Source organism: Aspergillus japonicus (assembly GCF_003184785.1).
Source record: "Aspergillus japonicus CBS 114.51 unplaced genomic scaffold BO86scaffold_10, whole genome shotgun sequence".
Lineage (NCBI taxonomy): Eukaryota > Fungi > Ascomycota > Eurotiomycetes > Eurotiales > Aspergillaceae > Aspergillus > Aspergillus japonicus.
Window position 1 is genome coordinate 320,719 of NW_020291647.1, and position 19,903 is coordinate 340,621.

General features: G+C 51.5%; 6 protein-coding genes across 6 annotated transcripts; 2 read left to right on the plus strand and 4 right to left on the minus strand.

Moving 5' to 3' along the window:
* Nucleotides 1-424: 424 nt before the first annotated feature.
* Nucleotides 425-1,816, minus strand: BO86DRAFT_307759 (uncharacterized protein; the record flags this gene model as incomplete). Its single annotated transcript, XM_025667750.1, has 2 exons — nt 425-1,716; nt 1,783-1,816. 2 exons carry the CDS (start codon nt 1,814-1,816, stop codon nt 425-427), a joined length of 1,326 nt encoding a protein of 441 aa, XP_025529994.1.
* Nucleotides 1,817-2,368: 552 nt separating this feature from the next.
* On the plus strand, nt 2,369-5,507 carry BO86DRAFT_333896 (putative DNA mismatch repair protein (Mlh3)). The gene is made up of 2 exons (XM_025668833.1): nt 2,369-2,845; nt 2,895-5,507. The coding sequence occupies exons 1-2, from the start codon at nt 2,599-2,601 to the stop codon at nt 5,435-5,437; spliced, it is 2,790 nt and encodes a 929-aa protein (XP_025529995.1). The 5' UTR covers nt 2,369-2,598; the 3' UTR covers nt 5,438-5,507.
* Nucleotides 5,508-6,357: 850 nt separating this feature from the next.
* On the minus strand, nt 6,358-9,893 carry BO86DRAFT_417101 (guanine nucleotide exchange factor; the record flags this gene model as incomplete). Its single annotated transcript, XM_025675018.1, has 2 exons — nt 6,358-9,336; nt 9,390-9,893. 2 exons carry the CDS (start codon nt 9,891-9,893, stop codon nt 6,358-6,360), a joined length of 3,483 nt encoding a protein of 1,160 aa, XP_025529996.1.
* Nucleotides 9,894-13,287: 3,394 nt separating this feature from the next.
* BO86DRAFT_12410 (uncharacterized protein) lies at nt 13,288-14,067 on the minus strand. The gene has a single exon (XM_025666044.1). It carries the CDS (start codon nt 13,897-13,899, stop codon nt 13,435-13,437), a length of 465 nt encoding a protein of 154 aa, XP_025529997.1. The 5' UTR covers nt 13,900-14,067; the 3' UTR covers nt 13,288-13,434.
* On the minus strand, nt 13,994-14,594 carry BO86DRAFT_12360 (uncharacterized protein). Its single transcript, XM_025666038.1, has 2 exons — nt 14,536-14,594; nt 13,994-14,470 (listed from the first exon to the last, which is right to left on the minus strand). The coding sequence occupies exon 2, from the start codon at nt 14,374-14,376 to the stop codon at nt 14,089-14,091; it is 288 nt and encodes a 95-aa protein (XP_025529998.1). The 5' UTR covers nt 14,377-14,470; nt 14,536-14,594; the 3' UTR covers nt 13,994-14,088.
* A 4,745-nt stretch (nt 14,595-19,339) lies between these two features.
* On the plus strand, nt 19,340-19,659 carry BO86DRAFT_387222 (uncharacterized protein). Its single transcript, XM_025671537.1, has one exon. The coding sequence runs from the start codon at nt 19,390-19,392 to the stop codon at nt 19,558-19,560; it is 171 nt and encodes a 56-aa protein (XP_025529999.1). The 5' UTR covers nt 19,340-19,389; the 3' UTR covers nt 19,561-19,659.
* The last annotated feature ends 244 nt before the right edge of the window (nt 19,660-19,903 follow it).

Sequence of the window (19,903 nt, forward strand, 5' to 3'; positions counted from 1 at the left end):
GAACTCCTTCCACAACCCGAAGCGCCGCTGGAAGCATGAAACACAAGTAAAATGAAAGGGTGTCGGCGAGCCCCAAGTTATAACTCCCAAACCCCTCGAGGGAAATACAATAGCCCCGCTCCTTTCCCCCCCTTCGATATCAGACATTATGTGGTGGGGCTGCAATCAAAGAAGTGTTGGGCACAGAATAGGAGAACAACAAAGAAAAGAAAAACTGTCGAAATAGAATAGAGCGAAGCCGTGGGAATCAATATGTCACTGTCATGGAGTCTTTTATCTGGCGTTGCGTAACTTCGTTGTGATAACCTGGTGAGTGGAAGATAAAAGGAAAGGGCATGTGAGGTTAAATGGCGGTCAGAGAACCATGGCAATGTCATGGAGGGTGTGAGGAAGTGTTCTGTTCCTCAAGCAGCAACCCATCAATCTACTGCCCAAACCTTCTGGTTGTGGACTCTACCATGACCTCCTCACTTTCACCTGCTTTCCGCCCAGGAATCTTCTCTTCGTCGCTTTCATCGCCGTTGATTTCACCCCATCCTGAGCTGCGACGGCTGACGCGCCCCGTTACGGCCGCTTGCTGCTGCTGGGATGGCCCTGACCACGCATTCCCGGCCCCAGCGCCGGTAACGCTGGTTGCGTTACTATCGTGACGGCTATGCGAATGAGGCACACTCATAGTGCTCGCGGCATCGCCGGCCGTGGTGGCGACCTTGTGGAAATTGCCGCGCTCACCAGCCAACGGGGTAGCGCTTGAGGCCGAATAAACGCTGGCGCGCTCTACGCTGGCAAGACCGACCAAGCTAGGACGATTAAGAACGCCTGGAGCATTGAGCGAGGAAGTATTGGAAGGCTGCTCTCCTATAGTACCGCTGAGAACACTCAGAGGCAAACTCTCCCGACTACCACCAAAGACTGAGGACGGGGCCAAGGCGCGCACCGAGGCGTTGGTGTCTAGGGAGTTACGACGCCGTCGCTTGGAGGAAGACGCCAGTGTTAGGATGGATGCATTGTCGGTGAGAAGATTGTTGGCCGTCGCGGAGCTGTACGTGACCGAGTGACCGTGAGGCGTAAGGTGGGGCGGGACTGCCGTGGCCGGCGAGGAGGGGAATTGATGAGAAAATTGAACCTGCTGCGTCGCATGATTCTGCAAGGAGTTGTTGTGAGCAAGGCCATGGTGGTGGTTTTGGGTATTGTAGAGGTGGCCCGATGGCGCTGCCGATTGAACGGTGGTCAAGGTGGTGGTTAGAGACCGGACGGATGGCGCTGGGGATGAAAAGGTGCTTCCTTCGCCCCCACCGTGTGAACTGATCCCTCCTCCGGCTGTGACCATTGTACCTGCCTTCGAATAAGTTGCGTCCGATATGGCTGTGTCACCGTTTGTGGAGATGGTCGGTGCCGTAGATTTAGCACTGGTGGCGGGAACCTGGTGCTCGTAACAGGAGTATGTGATAGAGGGCTCGCTTCGAGAGCAGGATTGCCCATCGGTTTCGGCGCTGAAATCCGATGCAGTAGCATCACTGATGTTGTCACCACAAGGATTGGCAGCGGTGTTGTTTCCAGAAAGTGGGTAGGGGTTGTTCTTCGAATTGCGGTTCTTTTGTTTCGGCGTCGCATGGCGTTTGTGAGACCAACGGTTGGAACCTGAATCGGTCGAATGTTTTAAACTAGCAAGTCGCTTCATCCAACTGGAAAAGGGATGACGGCGTCCATTGCGATCTTTCCCAGCATCATGCGTTAGACATTTGGAGGAGAAACAGAACACTGGGGAATTGCTTTGCGCACCATGCGCCCTGGCGGGTCCCTCTGTTGTGGCCATGGTTCGGGCCTCCCAGAGGATAGACTGGATTTCTTGTCAAAGATCGTCGTACGGAAATATACTGAGACTATCGAAGGGCTTATTTGAGCGGTTAGGAGACGCTGAGATGGAGTTGCTGGTAATCGATCGATCAGAGGAACGCCGCAGAACGAGTGATTGAGCCCGGGAGGGGGGTGGGGGGGGGGGAAAGAGGGAAGGGCGATTTAATGAATGAGCTGGGAGTGGAGAAGGCGGAGCGATCGTAGGCGGAACGCCCCGATCAAGTGAAGGCGCTTTGAAAGAACACGACGAGAAATTTTCTGAACAACAAGAGGTAGCAATAGAGAAGTTCAACTGAGCATTCATTGTTGATGAAGGCAGGTCAGGAGTTCCTCAGACCGAGCACGTGATGCTGTCCGTCGGCCCAAAGCAGACACTCTGAGTGCTTACTATGGACTATAGACTAACTTACTCAGTACTAGGCCTATCGATTGCTATCCTATCACCACGTGACTGATAGGCAACTTCACATCATCCTGCCGCCGCTTCCATCTCCATGGACACTACCATACACTCGAACTCCCTTTCTCTTTCCTTTTACCTCTCTTCTATTCGGTTTTGGGCTCAACAAGTCCAGATGACTCCAGCCCTGGTTGCTTTGGATTAGAACGGTGCTCTTCTACATCTTCGCTTTCCAGATGAGTGCTCAGTATCTCCTAGAAAGGCCTCGCTGCTCCAAGCAAGCGCGACGACCTATGTGACCCGGGAAACATGCTGGTTGTTTAAATTACCTACTCGCCGCGATGAAAACCGATGACCCGAGAATCCAACCCTTGCCACCATCTGTAGTGGCCAAATTGAGATCTTCGACGACGATTACGACTCTCAAGGGGGTGATTCTGGACTTGGTCAAGAATGCCTTGGATGCAAATGCGCGAACAGTATATATCACGGTCGATGCCCTGCGCGGAGGCTGCATAGTGGAGGACGATGGAGATGGCATACCACCATTTGAATTTCATCCAAGTGGTGGCTTAGGCAAAACCCACCGTACGTTAGGCTGTCGTTCTTGAAGTCTTGATGCTTACCTCAAGTACAGATACCTCCCGGCTTGGCCCAGAGCGAGATGTCTACGGTCACAGAGGGTCATTCTTAGCCTCATTATCGACTCTGTCAATGTTAACCATAACATCCCGCCATTTTCGGCACACAAGCACAAACACTCTTGTATTCCATCATGCGACCCCAGTCGTTCGACTGACTCCAGCCCCGAGTTATCAGGGACTAAGATTCAGCAGTCACGGCACTAGTATAACAGTGAACGATTTGTTCGGCAACCTGCCAGTGCGAGTAAAGAGTCGTGCATTAGCTCTGCTGAAGTCTGAAGAGGTGGAAAGACAATGGGATGACCTCAGGCAGCTGCTTGTGCCCCTAATGCTAGCAAACAATCAACTAATCAAACTTGTGGTCATGGACGCTAGTGGAGAGAAGAAGCTCTCTTTAAGCCCGAAGACTCCAAGCCACGATGCAGAGTCAGCGTTGGATCTTCAGCGCATAAGCACTATTCTGTACCAGGCTGGCCTGGTAGAAGCTCGACATCCCGAGCACTGGGATGTCGTGTCGGCCAGTGTACCTGGCTTCCAAATCCAGGCCGCTATATCGCGCATTCCCAGCACCACGAAGAAGGTCCAGTTTCTCTCTCTTGGAATAACCCCCATGCTACCACAAAGCAGTGCGAACATCTTCTATACCGAAATTAACCGTTTATTTGCCTTGTCCGACTTCGATACTACCAAATCTTCAGCGTCTCTGCGAGCCAAAGATGAGGTACTCGGGAGTGGTCATGGGCCACTGATGAAGGCTCCCCCAAAGGAGTGCACCAAGTGGCCCATGTTCTACATGCGGATCACCGCTGAAGACCACACCAGTCTCGACTACGATGCTCAAGGCGCTCCCGAGACAGTTGAATATGTCCAGCGCATCTTAGACGTCCTTGGAGCCATGCTTAACGAGTACCTTGGTCAACAGGGTCTACGGCCGCGTGCAAGAAAGAAAAGAAAGATGTCGCCGGAGAAGGGCTCGAGAACCTCGGTTCCTGAAGCTCATCGCTCAGATACAGCTTACAGCACCGAAGAACCTTTGAACCGTCATATAAAGGTACCTGATCTTCGACAACCGATGACCGTCAGTCATCACTTCGGAAACTGGACCAGAGTCAAGAGTGCCAGCATCATCTCAAAAGATCTGAGTGCAAATGGGCGAGTCCTTAAGCCCAACGCCCCTCTTCATCGCAGTTATTCGCAGAAGCCAGCAATGCCATCCGAAGCAGCTCCTAATGACATGATTATTGGACAAAGCTCTGAAATACGAAGCCACGATGAGGCTTTTGGTGAGAACAACTCAAGCGTTGGACACTTCGACCTGATTACTTCCTGGATTGACCCTTATACGGGTCGAAGCCATATGGTTAATTCCCGAACCGGCCAATCCATTGGTGCCGGCTCTCCAACCTTTTCCCTGAGGCCGCGATCCACCGGGTCTTTAAGGACGAAGCGAGGTTTAGAAGGCCTAGATCGGCCCAAGTCGGCTGCCATTCAACCCGCCCGAAATGCATGGGTCGAGAACCTTTTGGAAGATTGGAAACCCCCGGTTTTCGGCCGACCCGAAAAAGCCATCGACATTTTTGATATAGATACGAGTCTTCGGACAGCCACTCGGACAGCCACTCCCAGCAACCTCTTTCGTACAGACACCCTTGGGGTGTCTAAATATCGTGGTAAACTTCGGAAGCACGACCTCAGGAAGTCCCAAATAATCGCCCAAGTTGACAGGAAATTCATTCTTGCCGCGATTGGTCCATCTGCGCCCAACCCCAATAAAACCCTAGTCTTAATCGATCAACATGCTGCTGATGAGCGCTGTCGCGTTGAGGCTCTTCTGGCGTCCTTCCTCCCGACCGAGCCGACCGACACCCCTCCATCCGTTCGACTCGACAATGCGATCGTGATTGAAATCCCCCCGGCGGAGACCTCGGTGTTCAAAAGATACCGACAATTTTACAGTCACTGGGGGGTCGAGTACTCGATCCAACAGCGACCCCGAGATACGAAGCCATTCGTCTTCGTGCATGCACTTCCCGCGCTCATTGCAGAGAGGTGTCGAACGGAGCCGGAGCTAGTCACACAACTGGTCCGTGGGGAAATCTGGCACCGGGAGGAGAGTGGTGGCCTGGGTTTTCCCAAGGGCCTGAGTCGGGGCGAATCCCGGCCCAGTACTCGGCAAGGCACTCACGATGGCGCGACCGCCAGCGACAGCGGCTGGTTTGGCCGGCTGGACACTTGTCCCCGGGGGATCATCGATCTGCTGAATTCGCGCGCGTGCCGCACGGCAATCATGTTCAACGATGTTTTGACCGTAGAAGAGTGCCAGGGCCTGGTGTCCCGGTTGGCAGGCTGTACGTTTCCATTCCAGTGCGCGCATGGACGACCATCCATGATCCCCATCTTGGACATTGATGCCTCCGCTCCAAATGGCCTGGGAGGCAACCTGGGCTGGGGTCAAACGGACGAATATGCTTGCAATGAGATTTCCAACGGTGGCGGGTTTGTTGAGGCGTATCAAAGGTGGCAGGGTCTTGTATGATACCGATACTTTCTTCCACAAAAGGCACCGATCATACTCATAGCTATATACACCACCTACATTTACCGCCGGAGGAAGAAAAGAAAAAATAAAACCGATTATAATCACAAGTGATTGTTCATTAGCACGGGACCAGGTTGCATTAGCCGGAAGCCCCAAAATATGTACAGGATAAGTGATACAGTTTCGTCCCTCCCATGTGCCAGCCAGAACCGTCCAGAAAATCCCAAAATCCATCCCAATAAGTATCCAAAGTTTTTGCCATGCGAATGCCCAATTCCAGTATCCAAAATCCACACCTGATTAGACCGTACATTTCCAATGCGATGCGACCGAGACCGGATGCTGAACCAAATCCAATCCGTAAATATAAGGCAGAGAATGAAGACAAGAAAAATATAAAGTAGAGTGGCAAACCGATAATAACACAGCCCGTCATTACCAGGGAGGTGGCAATGCTCCGATCCAGCCAATGACAAAAACAAATTCATGAAACTGGCATGCTTGCAGCCAATCAAACGTGGTGAAAAGAAAGTAAGTAGTCAGGCGAGGAAATGTTCACTTCGTCTGAACCGCGAGGTAGCTTGTATAAAATGGTCCGAATAAAATGGGTATTGTTGTTTTGTATGTGCCAATCCATGTACAGTGAAGGATTGCACTGTGTGATATACTGCATTGTCTCTATTTCGTAGGAGACTTCCCTCACCCCGCCAGCTTGATAGGTGAATTACAGGGGCAGCTCCGCAGTGTTGACAATACGGAATCATGAGGTATCCACAATAAAATGTGCGAGGATAATGACAAGATCGAAAATGTGAAGAATCAAAGGGAGTATAGTGCGAAGTCCGTGTCGGCATGAATTGAATTGAAATGATTCGTAAGTCGTAACTGGCCGTCCCAATGGCTCAGGTTGTCCTGATTCAGCCATTTGTTGCTACCGACTTGGGTTTTGAGGGGTGGCTCCAGGACAGAAATTCGAATTTGTCCTTGGCATTCTCGAGGATCGAGGAGGAACTGGACTCCGTCTGCAATGTACGCTGCTGCTGAGGCACCTCGCGGGGCTCGAGGATGAGCGACCGGCGATAGAACGTCTGCAAACTCTTTTCGCCGTTGGAACGAACCCGGACCAGCTCGTTTTGCACCCATGCCTGCAGCTCTGGCACTTCCGCAAGACGGTATGGAATCTGGAAGCGCTGCAGCTCACTGATGATCTTCGCCGTCTTCATGTGTTTATCAAAGTTAATCACGGCCATCTCTCCATCGTCCGTGGGTAGGGAGCGGAGCGGCTGGTTGCCGTGGTCGACAAACGTCAAGTCTGTCAAATAGGTGCCGACAAACGGCAAGCAAGGTGGCACATGGTTTTGGAGACGCTGACGAAGAACCGCGTAGTTTCGCGAGACGTCGACGATTCCACGAAGAGACTCGAGAGTAGTCTTCGTCTTCTGGGACACAGCCTCCCATGTCCGCTTGAGACGCGAGATCATGGACGAGTTCAAAGAGCAAATGATGGCCATCAATGAGTCATAGTTGTTCAACTCCAAACACTTGTTGGCGATCTTGACCCAGTGCTTGATGATAGCTGCACGCTTCTTCGGTTCCTCAAGCTGAAGTATCGAGTCCGCCACAAGGTGCGCCAAATCTGTTGATAAGGTCGACATAGCACGGACATTGACCGCCAGCGAGGCGGACTTTTTCATCCACTCAGTCGCAAGCAGCTCCTCGGGTAGTATGGCGCAGAAGATTCGCGATTCCTTGATGGTGAACTGGCGGGCCAATTCTAGAGGGTCGAAATCAAGAATTGTGATATTGCTTTCTCCACTCTTCCACTGCTTCAGTAGCGCCACCTCCTTCTTGCCCAAGATGGGCGGGGGAAGCGGGGTATCTGGATGAATGTATTGTGCAGTCGCAGTATTTGTTTTTCCCATGGAGGAAACCAGACGCGGGACGACCGGGCCATGCACCATGGAGACCTTCTCCGCAAGTTCCAGGAGACGCTTGCTGGCAGTAGGTAGGTTGTATCTAAGGTTTGTATTGGCAAACCCGGTGATATAGTCGAGTGCGGCGTTGTCGCAGTCATGTCGCCAGTGCGACTCGAGCCAACCCTTGAAAACGTTGTATACACGAAGACGAACAGGACCTGCGGCGTGAGGTGTATCACCAATGTAGTTAAACCGATCCACTAAAGTTTCGGCAAATTCCAAAGGCGTCGCGAACAAGCGGAAAGTTAGGTAGAAGGTCGAAACAAACATGGCGTCCGGGGTTGACTGATGGGCTGTAAGTCTTTCGACCAGGGCACGAAGGCTGCCACCCATAACCTGACCATCTTTGAAGATCAGCTCGTGGGCGTAGGTTCGCTCAAGAACGTTGGCCTCGGTCTCTTCATGCTCTTCGGCCAGCGTGGAATGGCTCAAGCTGCCTCGCAAGCACGGAGTCTGGTAGCTGTTTCCGATATCTGGCGACGTAGCTCGTGTCGAGGTTTGTGAAACCCCGCTCATTTCTGAATCACGGAGACGGCTGTGAAACGTGAAGCTGCTTCCATTGCTTGTTACCCCACGGCCAAAAGATTCACTCGGCTCAGACTTGAGCTGACTGTTCCGGTACTCGAATGGTTGCGTGTCATGCGAAGAGAACGAGAGTTTGTCCAAGCTCGACGAAAGAATATTTGTGGACTGGAATGAGACGTCGGTGCTAGCGGCGGCCGGAGTGACTGCTCCACCACGCGATTGGAAAGAAGAGGGGGTGCTGTCATCGGTCAGTCCTGGTGGAGAGGAGGAGTAAGCAGCATCGGTCGAGTTGGGGATCTGCAGAGGAGGAGGGGGCAATCGAAGTGAGACGTCCTGTGGGCGGGATGAGTCGCTGTCGAAAATGCCAGGCTGCGGGGGCTGCGGAGTCAGGTTCAGGTCTGGCAGCATTATCGCCGCAGGGGCCGTATCTTGCGGCATGGCCTCGAGCTCAAAGTCGCCACACTCCTCTAGCATCAAGCGCGCTTTAGCCAGACAGTTCCCCGCCGCGCGGACACAGTCCGTAGCAGCATCCACCAGGCGCTTCCCCTCATCGGGCAAAAAAACTAGTTCGTCGTCGGGGGAGTGAGCTGGGCGGAAGGCGTCCCGCGCAGCGTACACTAATTCAGATAGTCGCTCGTACATAGCGTCTCTGGCCTGCTCCAGCAACCCACTGCCCTGTGGGTCATGCTCACAAGCGGCCTCAATGACGGTTAGTAAAGCCCGGCAGGAGCGCACGGACTGCTCCGTGGTCACCACTAGTTCCGTCGATGACCGAGACTGCAGATGTAAGCCAATGAATGAGCCCAACACGCCAAGAAAGGCATCGTATGACGAGTTCAGTCGCTCCGACGCTAGATTGAGATTCCGGGCCGCGGCAGCGGGTCCCGAGTACGACACTCGGTGGGATATGGAGATTCGTTTGGTGGCCACCGAAACAGACCGTGCCGGCTGCGCATCGTCCATGTGGGTGGATGCTCGACTCATATCTAGTCGGCTGCGGTTGAGCAATCTGGACTCATTCCGCTCCGTCTCCCCCTCTGCCTCTGATTGGGCATTTCCCGCTACTGGCTGCGTCCCGGTGGTCGTTCGAGGCGAAAGGTCGTAGCGTGCTGATTGTTGCTCCAATTCGGCGATCGTCCTACCCAATCCAACCTCCTCATTCCACACGTCGAGGAAACGAACGCCACGAGTCACAATTCGAAATGCCTTGAGCAGCATCTCATCCACCAAGTAGTCAATATCATCCTGCATCGTGTGTTTGGTCGCAACTTCTTGGAACTTCTTGGTTGTTCGGACCAGAGACGATAGATCTGCCAGCAACCCTTTGCGGTTCCTGCGCAACCCGTCATGGTTAGTGACCAGCATGCAGTCGCGGGTCAGGCACTCGGATTTTTGCTTGAGCAATGTCAGCCATAAGGAGACACTTAATTTTCATGGCAGAAACCTACCAAGAGATAGCGAACCCCGGCAATCAAGCCTCGCACAAGGTCCTGATTGCCGGTTTCATTCACAGCAAGCCGGCACCCGCCTCGGATAATATCCCAGAAGTCAGTCAATGCTTTGAGCAGCGGGCGCATTTGTTGTTGATCATATGCTTCACAATAATTCGTGGGTAACCAGCCCCTGGCGCCTGTATCTAGGAGGGTGCCATCGGCCCAGCCATTGGTGTGAACGGAGTGAACGAGGATAATGTCGCCCTGATCTAGCGGGAGGGTGACAGTTGATGGGGACACATTGCCCGACGGGTGGTAAGGGTAGAACGCGCGAAGATAATTATGAAAGACATTCCTGGGTTTTTCCGAGCTGTCGTCTCCCCCATTGTAAGGTGTCAAAGGAGGGCTCATCTCGAGGCGATGTTGAGCCGAATAGGAGCGGTTCATGTGAAAATTCGAATGCCCTTTTTCGATTTTTAGGGGGGCAATATGTCGTTTTGGTGATTCTAGAGGATCCATTCTGATTGTGGTACGCTTTGCAGCGAGTGTCCGATGCCCCTTCGATTTTGAGTGTAGGCTTGGCCAGACGCAGGCGCACAGGTCACTGCCCAACTCTTAAGCGAATGAAGAACTGGAGAGCATTTCCAGCTAGATCGTAGTGAAGTGCAGTGCGAAGAGTCGGTCGAACGTTGAATTCAAGAAGAGATCATACCAGCTGACCAAACCAGGCGGGAGATCTCGAAAGATTAACTGGTCGGGGTTACGACAATCGTGATGGATACCTGTCGAAGGGGTTAGTCGGACAGCACAGGGTGCGAGCCTTTCACCCACGTCAGTAGTGACGGCGTGCTTTTCTTGGTAAAGGGCTGGCAGGAGTGTTTGGGAGGATGTTTGGGAGGGGATGGATGGTTCTGCATATCTCCCGTGGAATGCCCTAATCCTGGGAAGAAGCCTGGTAGGAATGCTGGGGAAGGGCAACCGGTTGCTAACGCACCTACAACGCGATCTCGAAGAACGAAGGACCTGAGGAAAGGAGCGTGACTGTGAGAGTACGATGAAGACAGGTGGTTCGCAGGGAGAGTTGATGGAGTGTCAGTAGTTAAAGACACGTTCCTTGATGCCGGATCAGAAACGAGGAGCGAGGTTGCGCACGAGGGCGGGGAGATTGCAGTGCTTTTGAAAGTAGGGACAAAACACAGTCGATCCCAAAGAAGGGCACGGTAGGGCGAATAACAGCCACGGGCTCTGCAGGCCTCGACTGACGAAGTCAATTTCTTGTCGCAGGGACCAGCGTGCAACGAGGGTCGCGGTGGAGGGTCTTCCAACGCAAGGACCACGATGCGACCCCAAAGAAGGACAGGGCAAGCTGAGCAAGAGCGCGGTCCGGGCAACGAATGAGAGGTCGATCGACGCAGATTGCAGTGACAATGACGACAGAGCGCGAGCGCGATTGTTTGAGGCGGGTTGATTGAGGAGACACGCAAGGGCCGTGTCGGATCTAAGACAGGACACAGCCAGTAGCACCACTGAAAGAGCCGAAATGAATGCAATGCAGACCGTAATGCCCGAAGATGTAGATTTGGTATCGAGTCTTCCAATTGCCACCAGCAGCAATGAATGAATGATCGCAATCTCCACGGTAGTGGGTGGTCGCAAAGGACTGTAAGATATTTATGCAATGCGGCACAACTTGAAGTAAAAGCGGTATAGTAATACAGTAAGCTGCAATCTGTACGGAAGAGGGAGCGAAAGGGAAAGGAAGGTCGATAACGCAGGAGCAGAGAGAGGGAGTAAGTAGGAGTGAGAGGAAGAAGAAGTGTGTGTTTGGATGTGTATGTGGAGGAGTGAGCGTTGTAAAAGTGATAATATGAGAGGGGGGGGGGGGGAGATGTTGAAAAGAGTTTCCAGGTTAGAAAGAGGGAAGAGCCCAAAGTAGTAATTGAGGAGGGGGAGTGGGAGGCAAAGCACCGGGCCAGGAGTTCTCCAGACTCCAAACTAGATCACAGTAATTAACTTAGTCTAGTGTAGTCACTTGTAAAGGTCCTACAATTTAGTATTGAATTTTTGAATTTTTCTTTTAGTTAGCTCAGAGGTTTAGTTGACGAGGTGACGGGGTCTAGAGAGTTCTAGGAAGGCGAGTGGTGGCCCCAAAGGGTGGTTTATTCAGTCTCCACAGAACCGGTGGATAAATCCAGCAGCACATCCCTGACTCAATCGAGACGTGGAGCAGGCGATCGGTTCCCCGTATGTGGGTGGGTTCTTTTGGGTAAAAGGACAAGAAATTGGAGTAGGCGATCAAGAGACAATAGCAAGAGAGAGAGGATGTATGTGGATAGAAGGTTACTACACCATCGGCCCTCTATTTAGAGCAGCATATCGTAACTTAAGGACTCTCTGTAGGTAGTGAGTGGTAAGGCAAAAAAGGAAGGATGAAGGATTGTGATAAGGATGAACCGTCCCGGCCTGTCAAAATCATTAGGTACTGTACTGAGTACTGTTAATATATCTCTCTCCCTATGGCCTTGTCACATTGCGCAACACGTCTCTCTACTAGGTAGTTACAGTATTTCCCGTGCACCTTCCCCGGCTCGAGTCAGGAGCATACCCTTTTTTTCTTACTTGTCTATTCTCTATTGTTCTTGTTCTTTTTATGTATTTATCTATTTAGTCAAAATTATGTCTGTTGCTCCACCTCTTCCCTGTCAAGTTTGATCTCAGAGATTACTTGTCTCCGATGGTACTGTACTCCCCAATTTCAGGGATCCTTTTTTGAAATTTCTTATTCTGGGTTGATCTGCTCTCTTGGCCACCGAATGCAGCTAACCTTTTGAGTCCCGCCCAAACGGTTATGATCTGCCCGCAGCAGCAGCAGCAGCAGCAGCAGCAGCAGCAGCCCAGGCAGCTCTCCATCCCAGCAGCAACCCTGATATCATGAGGTGCCTCCTATTGGTTTCAAACTGGGCGTGATGGATTCAGGGCATACGGAATTCGATCCCGATGCTGGTGCTGGGTGAATTATTGCCCACGATACTTGGTAAACCTCGATAATGTGCACATTTAGCTGCAGCGAGTCTGCCTAAGCGGGATATGTGCTGCTTAGCTCCACGGTACTGTGGTGTACAGTACGCCCGCGTAGATGACGGATTGCCTGATCCGGTAACAAGCTCCCAGTGCAGTGCTCAAGTGAGTGATTGATCCATAACAATGCATTTCCCTCGACTATGAGAAACGGTCGCCATCAGTAAGGCACGACAGTCAGTCCTTCGGACTTGGTGGGGAGGTATTATTACTACCTGAAATTATAACCTAACAACTATGACTGTGCCTGATGGAAGAATGGCTCTGGAGCAAAAGACAAGAGAAAAAAAAAAGATGACAAGGCGCATACATCTGTACTAAAATAAGAATAACCTCGGGCTCATCCCCTGGCCACTCAGCAAACAGAATTCAAATTGATGTTAATATCAGCATTTAATTGCTCCCCTTTCCTGGACGCAGGATGCAGTCAGCTAAACCGGTTTTGCGTCGTCCCACCGAGGGAGTGTGTGAGAGTGTGAGATGACCTGCATGGATGCCGACAGGGGGTCCGAGTGGTGGTGGTGGTGGTACTTTTGGGAAAGGAGTGGAGAACTGGAAGCAGCCTGTGACTGCCCAGCATTATGATTATTTGAGCCAGGCACCTTTTTTGTTTTCTGGCTTGGTTTCTTCTCGGTCTCTCTCGGTCTCTCCCTTCCTTCCCCCTTCTCTGTCTACTCCTGCAACTTGATTGACTTGATAAACTCTGAGACTCAAGAAATTGAGTCACTCACCTAATTCTCATGTTCATATCTAATCATCTTGAAAACCTTAGCTGGTAGTCTCCCAGAAGCCCCAGGCCACAAAAATCCCCATGGTGGCAAAGCTAACTTACAGTGTAAACTACGGAGACTCCCACAATATATCTTTTTACTCCTTTACTTCCCGTAGGACTGATCTCTAGCCCGGCACTCCCGGGTGATTCTCTTGAATCGCCTCAGCTCATCCTCAGCAAAAAAAAAAAAAAAAAAAAAAAAAACAAAATTTATGAGTATCCAGATAGTATGAGTAGGCACAGTCCTGCACAGCACCTGAGGATAACGCCCGAGTCCCAATCATCAATAAAGCCAAAAATTGGGGTGAGCGCGCGCGATCGGCAATGACAGTTTCCATGCCATTGGAACCCACACCCCCCATCCACAAGGGTACAAGTACAGTACACACTACACACTGATCTGATCACGAAATGTAACTGTATTTCGTACTCCCGTAAACTGTTGTTGATGATCGTCTGCCAAACTGTATGGACCGTACAGTACTTCCTACACTCCCCACCCGTAGTATGAGTAGGCAATTTAAACTCCGGGCAATCCCTCGATCGGGTCGTACTTTCTCGCCTGGAGGGGCTGATGTGTTGCGCCGTGGGCCAAAAATTCTCCGTAGCCTTTGCTCGAGTACCCGTTCTTTGTTCATTGTGGTCCACGATTAAGACATGTGATCCAGTGGGCATACAGCTTGATGGCAATCTCAATATCTGGGATAGTGATTGATATATCTGACAGTTCGGCCGCACGGTACAGGATCTTCACTAGTGCTGGACAAACCCATTCATGGAAAGCATGTATGTAACTTTAACTAAATCTCACTCCGGTCTTCTGCTGAGCAAACACCGCGCACAGTATACTGGAGGATTGCTCTACTATTGATGTTGGACAATCAGGTGGATGGAAAGATGGAAGAAGAATTGCGACCGCAAGTTCTGGGAATGGACAAGTACTGTGTACAGTACCCCGTCCGAATAGATAGATTGACAACGCCACTCGGCATCTAGTGACAGGTCGGATGTCACCGAATAAAGAAGGGAAGGGAAGGGAAGGATACATCTTGACCCACCATAGCTGAACCCCCAAGGACGCGGCAAATGTACGTACTGTACTGCCTGTACTGCCTGTACTGCGCATAGTAGTACTTCTGTCGTTTCACACATCTTCTGTTGCTAGACATGGGACTACATGACTCCATTGAGCGAAGACCGAGCTATCGCAAGGATAGTAACAAAGGAAGTTGTTTGTCGCACCGCTCTATATCAGACCAGTCAACGTCAAGCGTAAGCGTGTCCAATGAACGACCATGTGTTCTCCCGTACCTGCATAGGATCCATGTCTAGGTTGCAGCTCGCTACCATGCCCGATGGACAGTAACTTACTTCGTACCACCCTAATGTCCCGGCAGCGAAGCTCTCTCTCTCCTCAACCGATCGCACCACATCCAGCCCATTTGTCAGTTACTCCATCCAGGAATTCGTACTGTACTGTACTCAGGTCCGATGCTTTGGTTCGTATTCACCCGTACCTTGAAACCCCCCCCGGATCGTCGAGAGCCATGGGTAATCGGCAATGCAAGGGCAACGGCCTGCTCAACTATCTATCAGATAGCCTTTGAGGTTTTGTGCGCTGCGATACATGGAGTACCGCACTCGTCGCCGATCTGGCCGTATATGGTACACCCACCGCGGGTTGGCAATCTCAAGTCCTCTTCCTGTCAAGGTCACAACAGGGTTGAAGGAAGTCACTCGAACCGGGAAACCTCAAGGTGGAGGTTGGGACATCGACCCGGCTCACTCTCACTGAGTTCAGAAAATAGACTGTATTGCTCAATTATGCATCGAAGCCGATCTCGGTGGCGTGATTCGAATATGGATAGTGTTGAACTCTAATGCCATGCGAAACACCGCCGCCTCCGTGGTCGGCCCGGCAATTATTTGGAGAAGCTCGCCGGTGCGTGACTGACAGCTGACATCCTACGTAGTTGGAAACTACTAGGCAGGTGCTAAAGGTGTTGAAGGTAAGCATTGCCCGTTCTTCTTGGTATAGACGCATAGACGCCATTCACTCCGTTGGTCGCATTTGTCCACATAAGCATGACACTTATGAAATCGGGTCCCGGGTCTGATCACCACAATCCACTCAAAAGATAGGATTGCGGAGAAGTCAATCAATTCCCAGACACTTCAGATTCTTTTTCGGACCTTGCGTCGACGGGAGAGGCTCTACGTAATACCATATGGGGTAAGCTCCATAGGGTTCATGGTGATTTCCAGGTTGCCCACGCAAGCAGGGGAGTAGTCGTCCCCGTGCTGATAAGGTTCGTTTTGGTAAGGGACGGACAATCCGACGGCATATCAAACCTTACCACTAACTACCCAACGATACCCCGTATTCCATTCAAAATGTGACAGGTCGCAGCTATCACCACCCGGATGGGATGGCATCGACGGGGCTGTGATAAGTGAAGGTAGTGCGGGCTGATAGTGCGTGTCAAAGCGTCATTTTGTGCTTTCGCAAGCAAGCGATGTCGAAGAGAGCCTTGGAGAACAGACGACATCCCATTGTTGCTCCGTTTGCGTCAGGTCCAGACCCAAGTAGTGCCAGGCTAAGTCTAAGATGACCTAAGATGCCGCTAAAGGATGATCTATACTCCAAGAGGAACGCACCAATGAGTTTAGTGTCAGTAGATCACAATCCTCCAGGACCAGAAAAAGAGCTGCCCATCCTCCAAACGAGAAAGACAAGCCGGTCGGAATTGTGGTTCGAAAGGAGCCTAGGAACAACACGTGCTCGTCGTTGCATGCGGGACTAAAGATGAGAGGCCTAGAAGCGGTTGGGCCAGAGGCCAACGGTGAGGGTCAGTGCTGTCTGGGATCCGGAGTGACCACTGATCACAATCAATCGTTGACCAGAGTCTTGCACTTGAGTATACAGCCATAATATTGCCAGATACTAGGATAAAGATGACTGACTGCAAAGAGACTTCCTGCAGTCAATTCTGTCGCACAGTTTGAGGGGCAAGATCGATCTTGGGTTCTGAAACAGAGTCAGGAGGGTGGTGGAGTGCGGTTATGGGAAGGCTGGGAACCTCCACAATGCAGGCCGCTGCGACTGAGGCAGCATAGACCAAAGATGAAGAGTACTCGAGCATGGGTACTACTAAACACCAACGGTGTCACACTGGGCAGAGACTTCGCAGCCTAATGGTCCGTCAGCTTCCGCTCATCCTCCGTCATTCGCATTCGTGCTCACTGCTCAGGGACGGGATGTGCTGTCAGAGCGAATTACCGAGACAAGTGCGCCCCCCCACCGCGGAAGCTGTACGGAGTACGGAGTACTCTACCATTCTAAGCGTAGCGACACGGGACGGCGCGACATTGGCGTAAGTGCTTCTCTTTGATCTCCTTTAGCCTGGCCAAATTAGAACAATGAATGAACAGAGGCGGACTCGGAATGAGAGAGCGGAGAGAGCGGCGAGATAGGAGACACAGGCGGTGTATATAGTCCGTGGGTCATCGGTAGAACACAAGACATCGCCTGTCTTTGTGCTGCTGCTGCTGCTGCATTATCCCGTTCTGAGGCTACCTTCTCTGCTCAAGACAAGCAGAGAAGGAGGTACGCGACAAGAATGGTTAGAAGAGACAAATAGGGGTAGGTGGAAGGAGGAAGGAGAATCCGACTCAGGGGTTCAAAAGAAGGAATAACAACCCCCCCCCACTCATAACTAGTAGTTGTGAAAAATGAAAACATCCCTACTCCACAGTCCACACAAGGCAGAATCATATCGCGACCGAGATCTTGTCTGCCTGATATCTCAGGAATTAATTCACGTGTCGTGTCTCACTCAGTGGTCTGATCGACTAAGATTCTCCTCTTCAAGCCGAGTATGAATGTACAGTAGTCATTTCATCCGTTTCCTGAGATACTCCAATGCCCTCATACACAGTAACATGAACGACTATCAGCGCTGTGTTTGACCAGGTGCTCCGCACCGAATAGTCTAGTCCTTAACCCTACCAAACGTGGGGCGCCCAGCACAGATTGAAGGATTCTAGCATTGGTTCTACGGTACGACTGTTTTGCCCCCTGCGGATTATGTCGAATTACAACTTACTCAGTACTCCGTAGAACCCTCGAAGCATCAGGTTCAGTGGCCTCTACTCTATCTCTTTTGTGGAGCCGCTCCCCGACCATTGGATCCCATCGGGGTCACGAACGATGGGTCTGCATCGGTTTCGAAGTTCTGATCTGGCTTCCCGCGATGGCACGGAGAAAGGAGCTGGGAAAGCTCCGGGCAAGGAAGGCGTGGTTCAAAAGCAGTCTCCTGTTGACGGACAGCATGGTGGTCGTCTTCTGTACCCACGCTTGGGTGTCAAAGACATGTACGTAAACCCGGGATTATCAAGCTTGTTGTTTGTCGCTCAGGAGGACATACGAGTCAACACATGTACCTGATCCAAAGGAGGCAATCGAAGCCCTGCTCGAGGAAGATAGTGCAAGTCACACGCCGTCGCGCTCGGCAGCAGATTGTGGATGGGTGGACCCTCACCATCAGCTAGTGCCGAGTAGTATGCCGAAGAACGCATTAGTGATATACACGGACCAATGCCTCGCGTGTATCTCCACTCATTGCTGATCGCTCAATCCTGCACGAGCGACCGCGCGACCTGAAGAATCAGGGTCGGCATAGGACAACTTGGGATTCTGCAGGTGCACTTGAAGTCTTGGGATTTCGCGCCTGGCGGGCTGCCTTGATAGGATATTCAGCCGAAGGATCGGCGTATACTTGATTGGCAGCTGTCAGTTTGCTATGATCAGTCAGTGTGGAGTGCAGACAGGGCTGGTTGCACTAATGAGGTGAACAGAAGACTTGCTGGCTTTGGCTTGACCTGCGGTGATGATGCGAAGCAGGGTGCGACTGAAGTTGCCGTCAATCAAGACATCCCTACATGCTTGAGGTTGCGGTGAGAGGTGTCAAGCATCACCATTGCGATCGAGACCCGCGTCGTACAACGAACATGGACTCGATGTCACATCCGCACGACGAAAATCAGGTCAGGCCAAGGCGATGCTGCAGGACTATCAACCCTCCCCCCCGGTAGTCTCATCTTGAGAGGCTGAAGATGACCTTGAGAGGAAGTGCCGGGCCCGCCGGTGAATATTCCGTTACTGGGAGTCTCCTTCCTTCGGAGGCTAGAAGGAAGACTAATGCAGCTCGTGCATCGGGAGAGGGGCCATGGCAAATAAGTCAAAGCCCGAGCACGAATAATCGTGCAGACTCACTCGTGGAAGAATTGCCAATTGCCCACTGGAGAGGGGACAGTTGACAACTGCTGCCCCTTTCACGTGCCGTGTGACTTTGACTGCAGAGTCGAGTGCATTGTCACATCGGGACGGGGCTTGTTGCGCATTTAGGGCGATCGGAGTCGAGATAATCAAGCTAACTATTCTTAGATATCATCAACTCGTCAGTGGTCTGCAATTGTGCAGCATGCAGAAAAAAAAGTTGCAGAAAACTTGGAAGGACGCTTGCGCGGAACCAGTTGCTACAGATGTAGTCCTGCCCTGTCCAACTTGATCAATGTTCGAGCAAACATGAAGAATTCGGGCTCAAATATACTAGGTGCCTACACAATACTTCTACATACTTACGCAGCTTCATAGGGACTCTAACATTATCAGTCATCAGTAACGATAACCTGGTGCAACCCGCCTTGGTAACCTCTCGTAACGCATTCGAGGTTCTTGTCAATAGTATGACCCCACGATATACAACGTACTGGTGGCAATTGACGACCTAGTATGATTATTGATTCTTCCCATACCATATACAACTCGAATCATCGGGAAAGCAATCGCGTGTATCTGAGAAGTATCCTACGCGTCAACTCCAAAGACACCATGCAAAACACCATACATACCTCTCCCTCAATGCCACTCCCTTGCTTGAGAATATCCCCCCACCACCCCTACACCTTCATCCCTTTGCCCCAGGTGATGTCAAGGAAGCAGCATAAGAAGACTACAAGGTCAACCCGATGAATGCTCTTCCTGACTTTCAACCCTGCGACACGACAAATCCTTTAGCCTTCCGAGATTCCACTCCCCGCCCCCCCCCCAAAACCCACAAGCCATACCACTCTCCCCTTTGCGAAACTCAACATCAATTGAAAATGGACGTCTCTCTCACATCCCTCATCATCACCGTCCTAACCCTCACTCTCGCATCCACCGTCGTCGCCCTCCCTCTCCCCGAGTTCCTCCCCTGGGCGCTCGTGGATACCATATTGCCGGGCTCGGGGATCCCCAAAGCCGTGGAAAAGCTGGGAACGGGGTTTCAATGATTGTGTAGAGCCCAAGGGCTAAGGGCGCTAGGTGAGTGGTCTTCTTTAGAGGAGAAAGACAATGTGGGATTGAGTTCGGTCATGTAGAGGTGTGGGTGGTCTAGCTAAGAGGTTCATGCCTATATTTTAGTTTAAGAAACACCTCGCCAGAATGAAACCAGGAATACTGGCAGCTGGGCTAGCGATTTGCATCTACGATCAAGAGACAGCCCCTAATGAGGGCAACCTTGCTGTTGGCCCAACGGGAATTGACATGCCGTGAGAATGTATATATAACGCAATCAACTAACTGATCTCTATTCGAATAGCCGTCATGGCGGAATACTTAGCGCTCCTTTCTAGA

What these genes read in the sequence shown, in the direction of transcription:
- BO86DRAFT_333896 (XM_025668833.1), top strand. Translation starts at nt 2,599, where the DNA reads ATGAAAACCGATGACCCGAGAATCCAACCCTTGCCACCATCTGTAGTG. An exon ending in TGGCTTAGGCAAAACCCACC is followed by an intron (nt 2,846 to 2,894) that starts GTACGTTAGGCT and finishes CCTCAAGTACAG; the next exon opens with ATACCTCCCGGCTTGGCCCA.
- BO86DRAFT_12410 (XM_025666044.1), bottom strand. Translation starts at nt 13,899, where the DNA reads ATGCCCACTGGATCACATGTCTTAATCGTGGACCACAATGAACAAAGA.
- BO86DRAFT_12360 (XM_025666038.1), bottom strand. Translation starts at nt 14,376, where the DNA reads ATGTGTGAAACGACAGAAGTACTACTATGCGCAGTACAGGCAGTACAG.
- BO86DRAFT_387222 (XM_025671537.1), top strand. Translation starts at nt 19,390, where the DNA reads ATGGACGTCTCTCTCACATCCCTCATCATCACCGTCCTAACCCTCACT.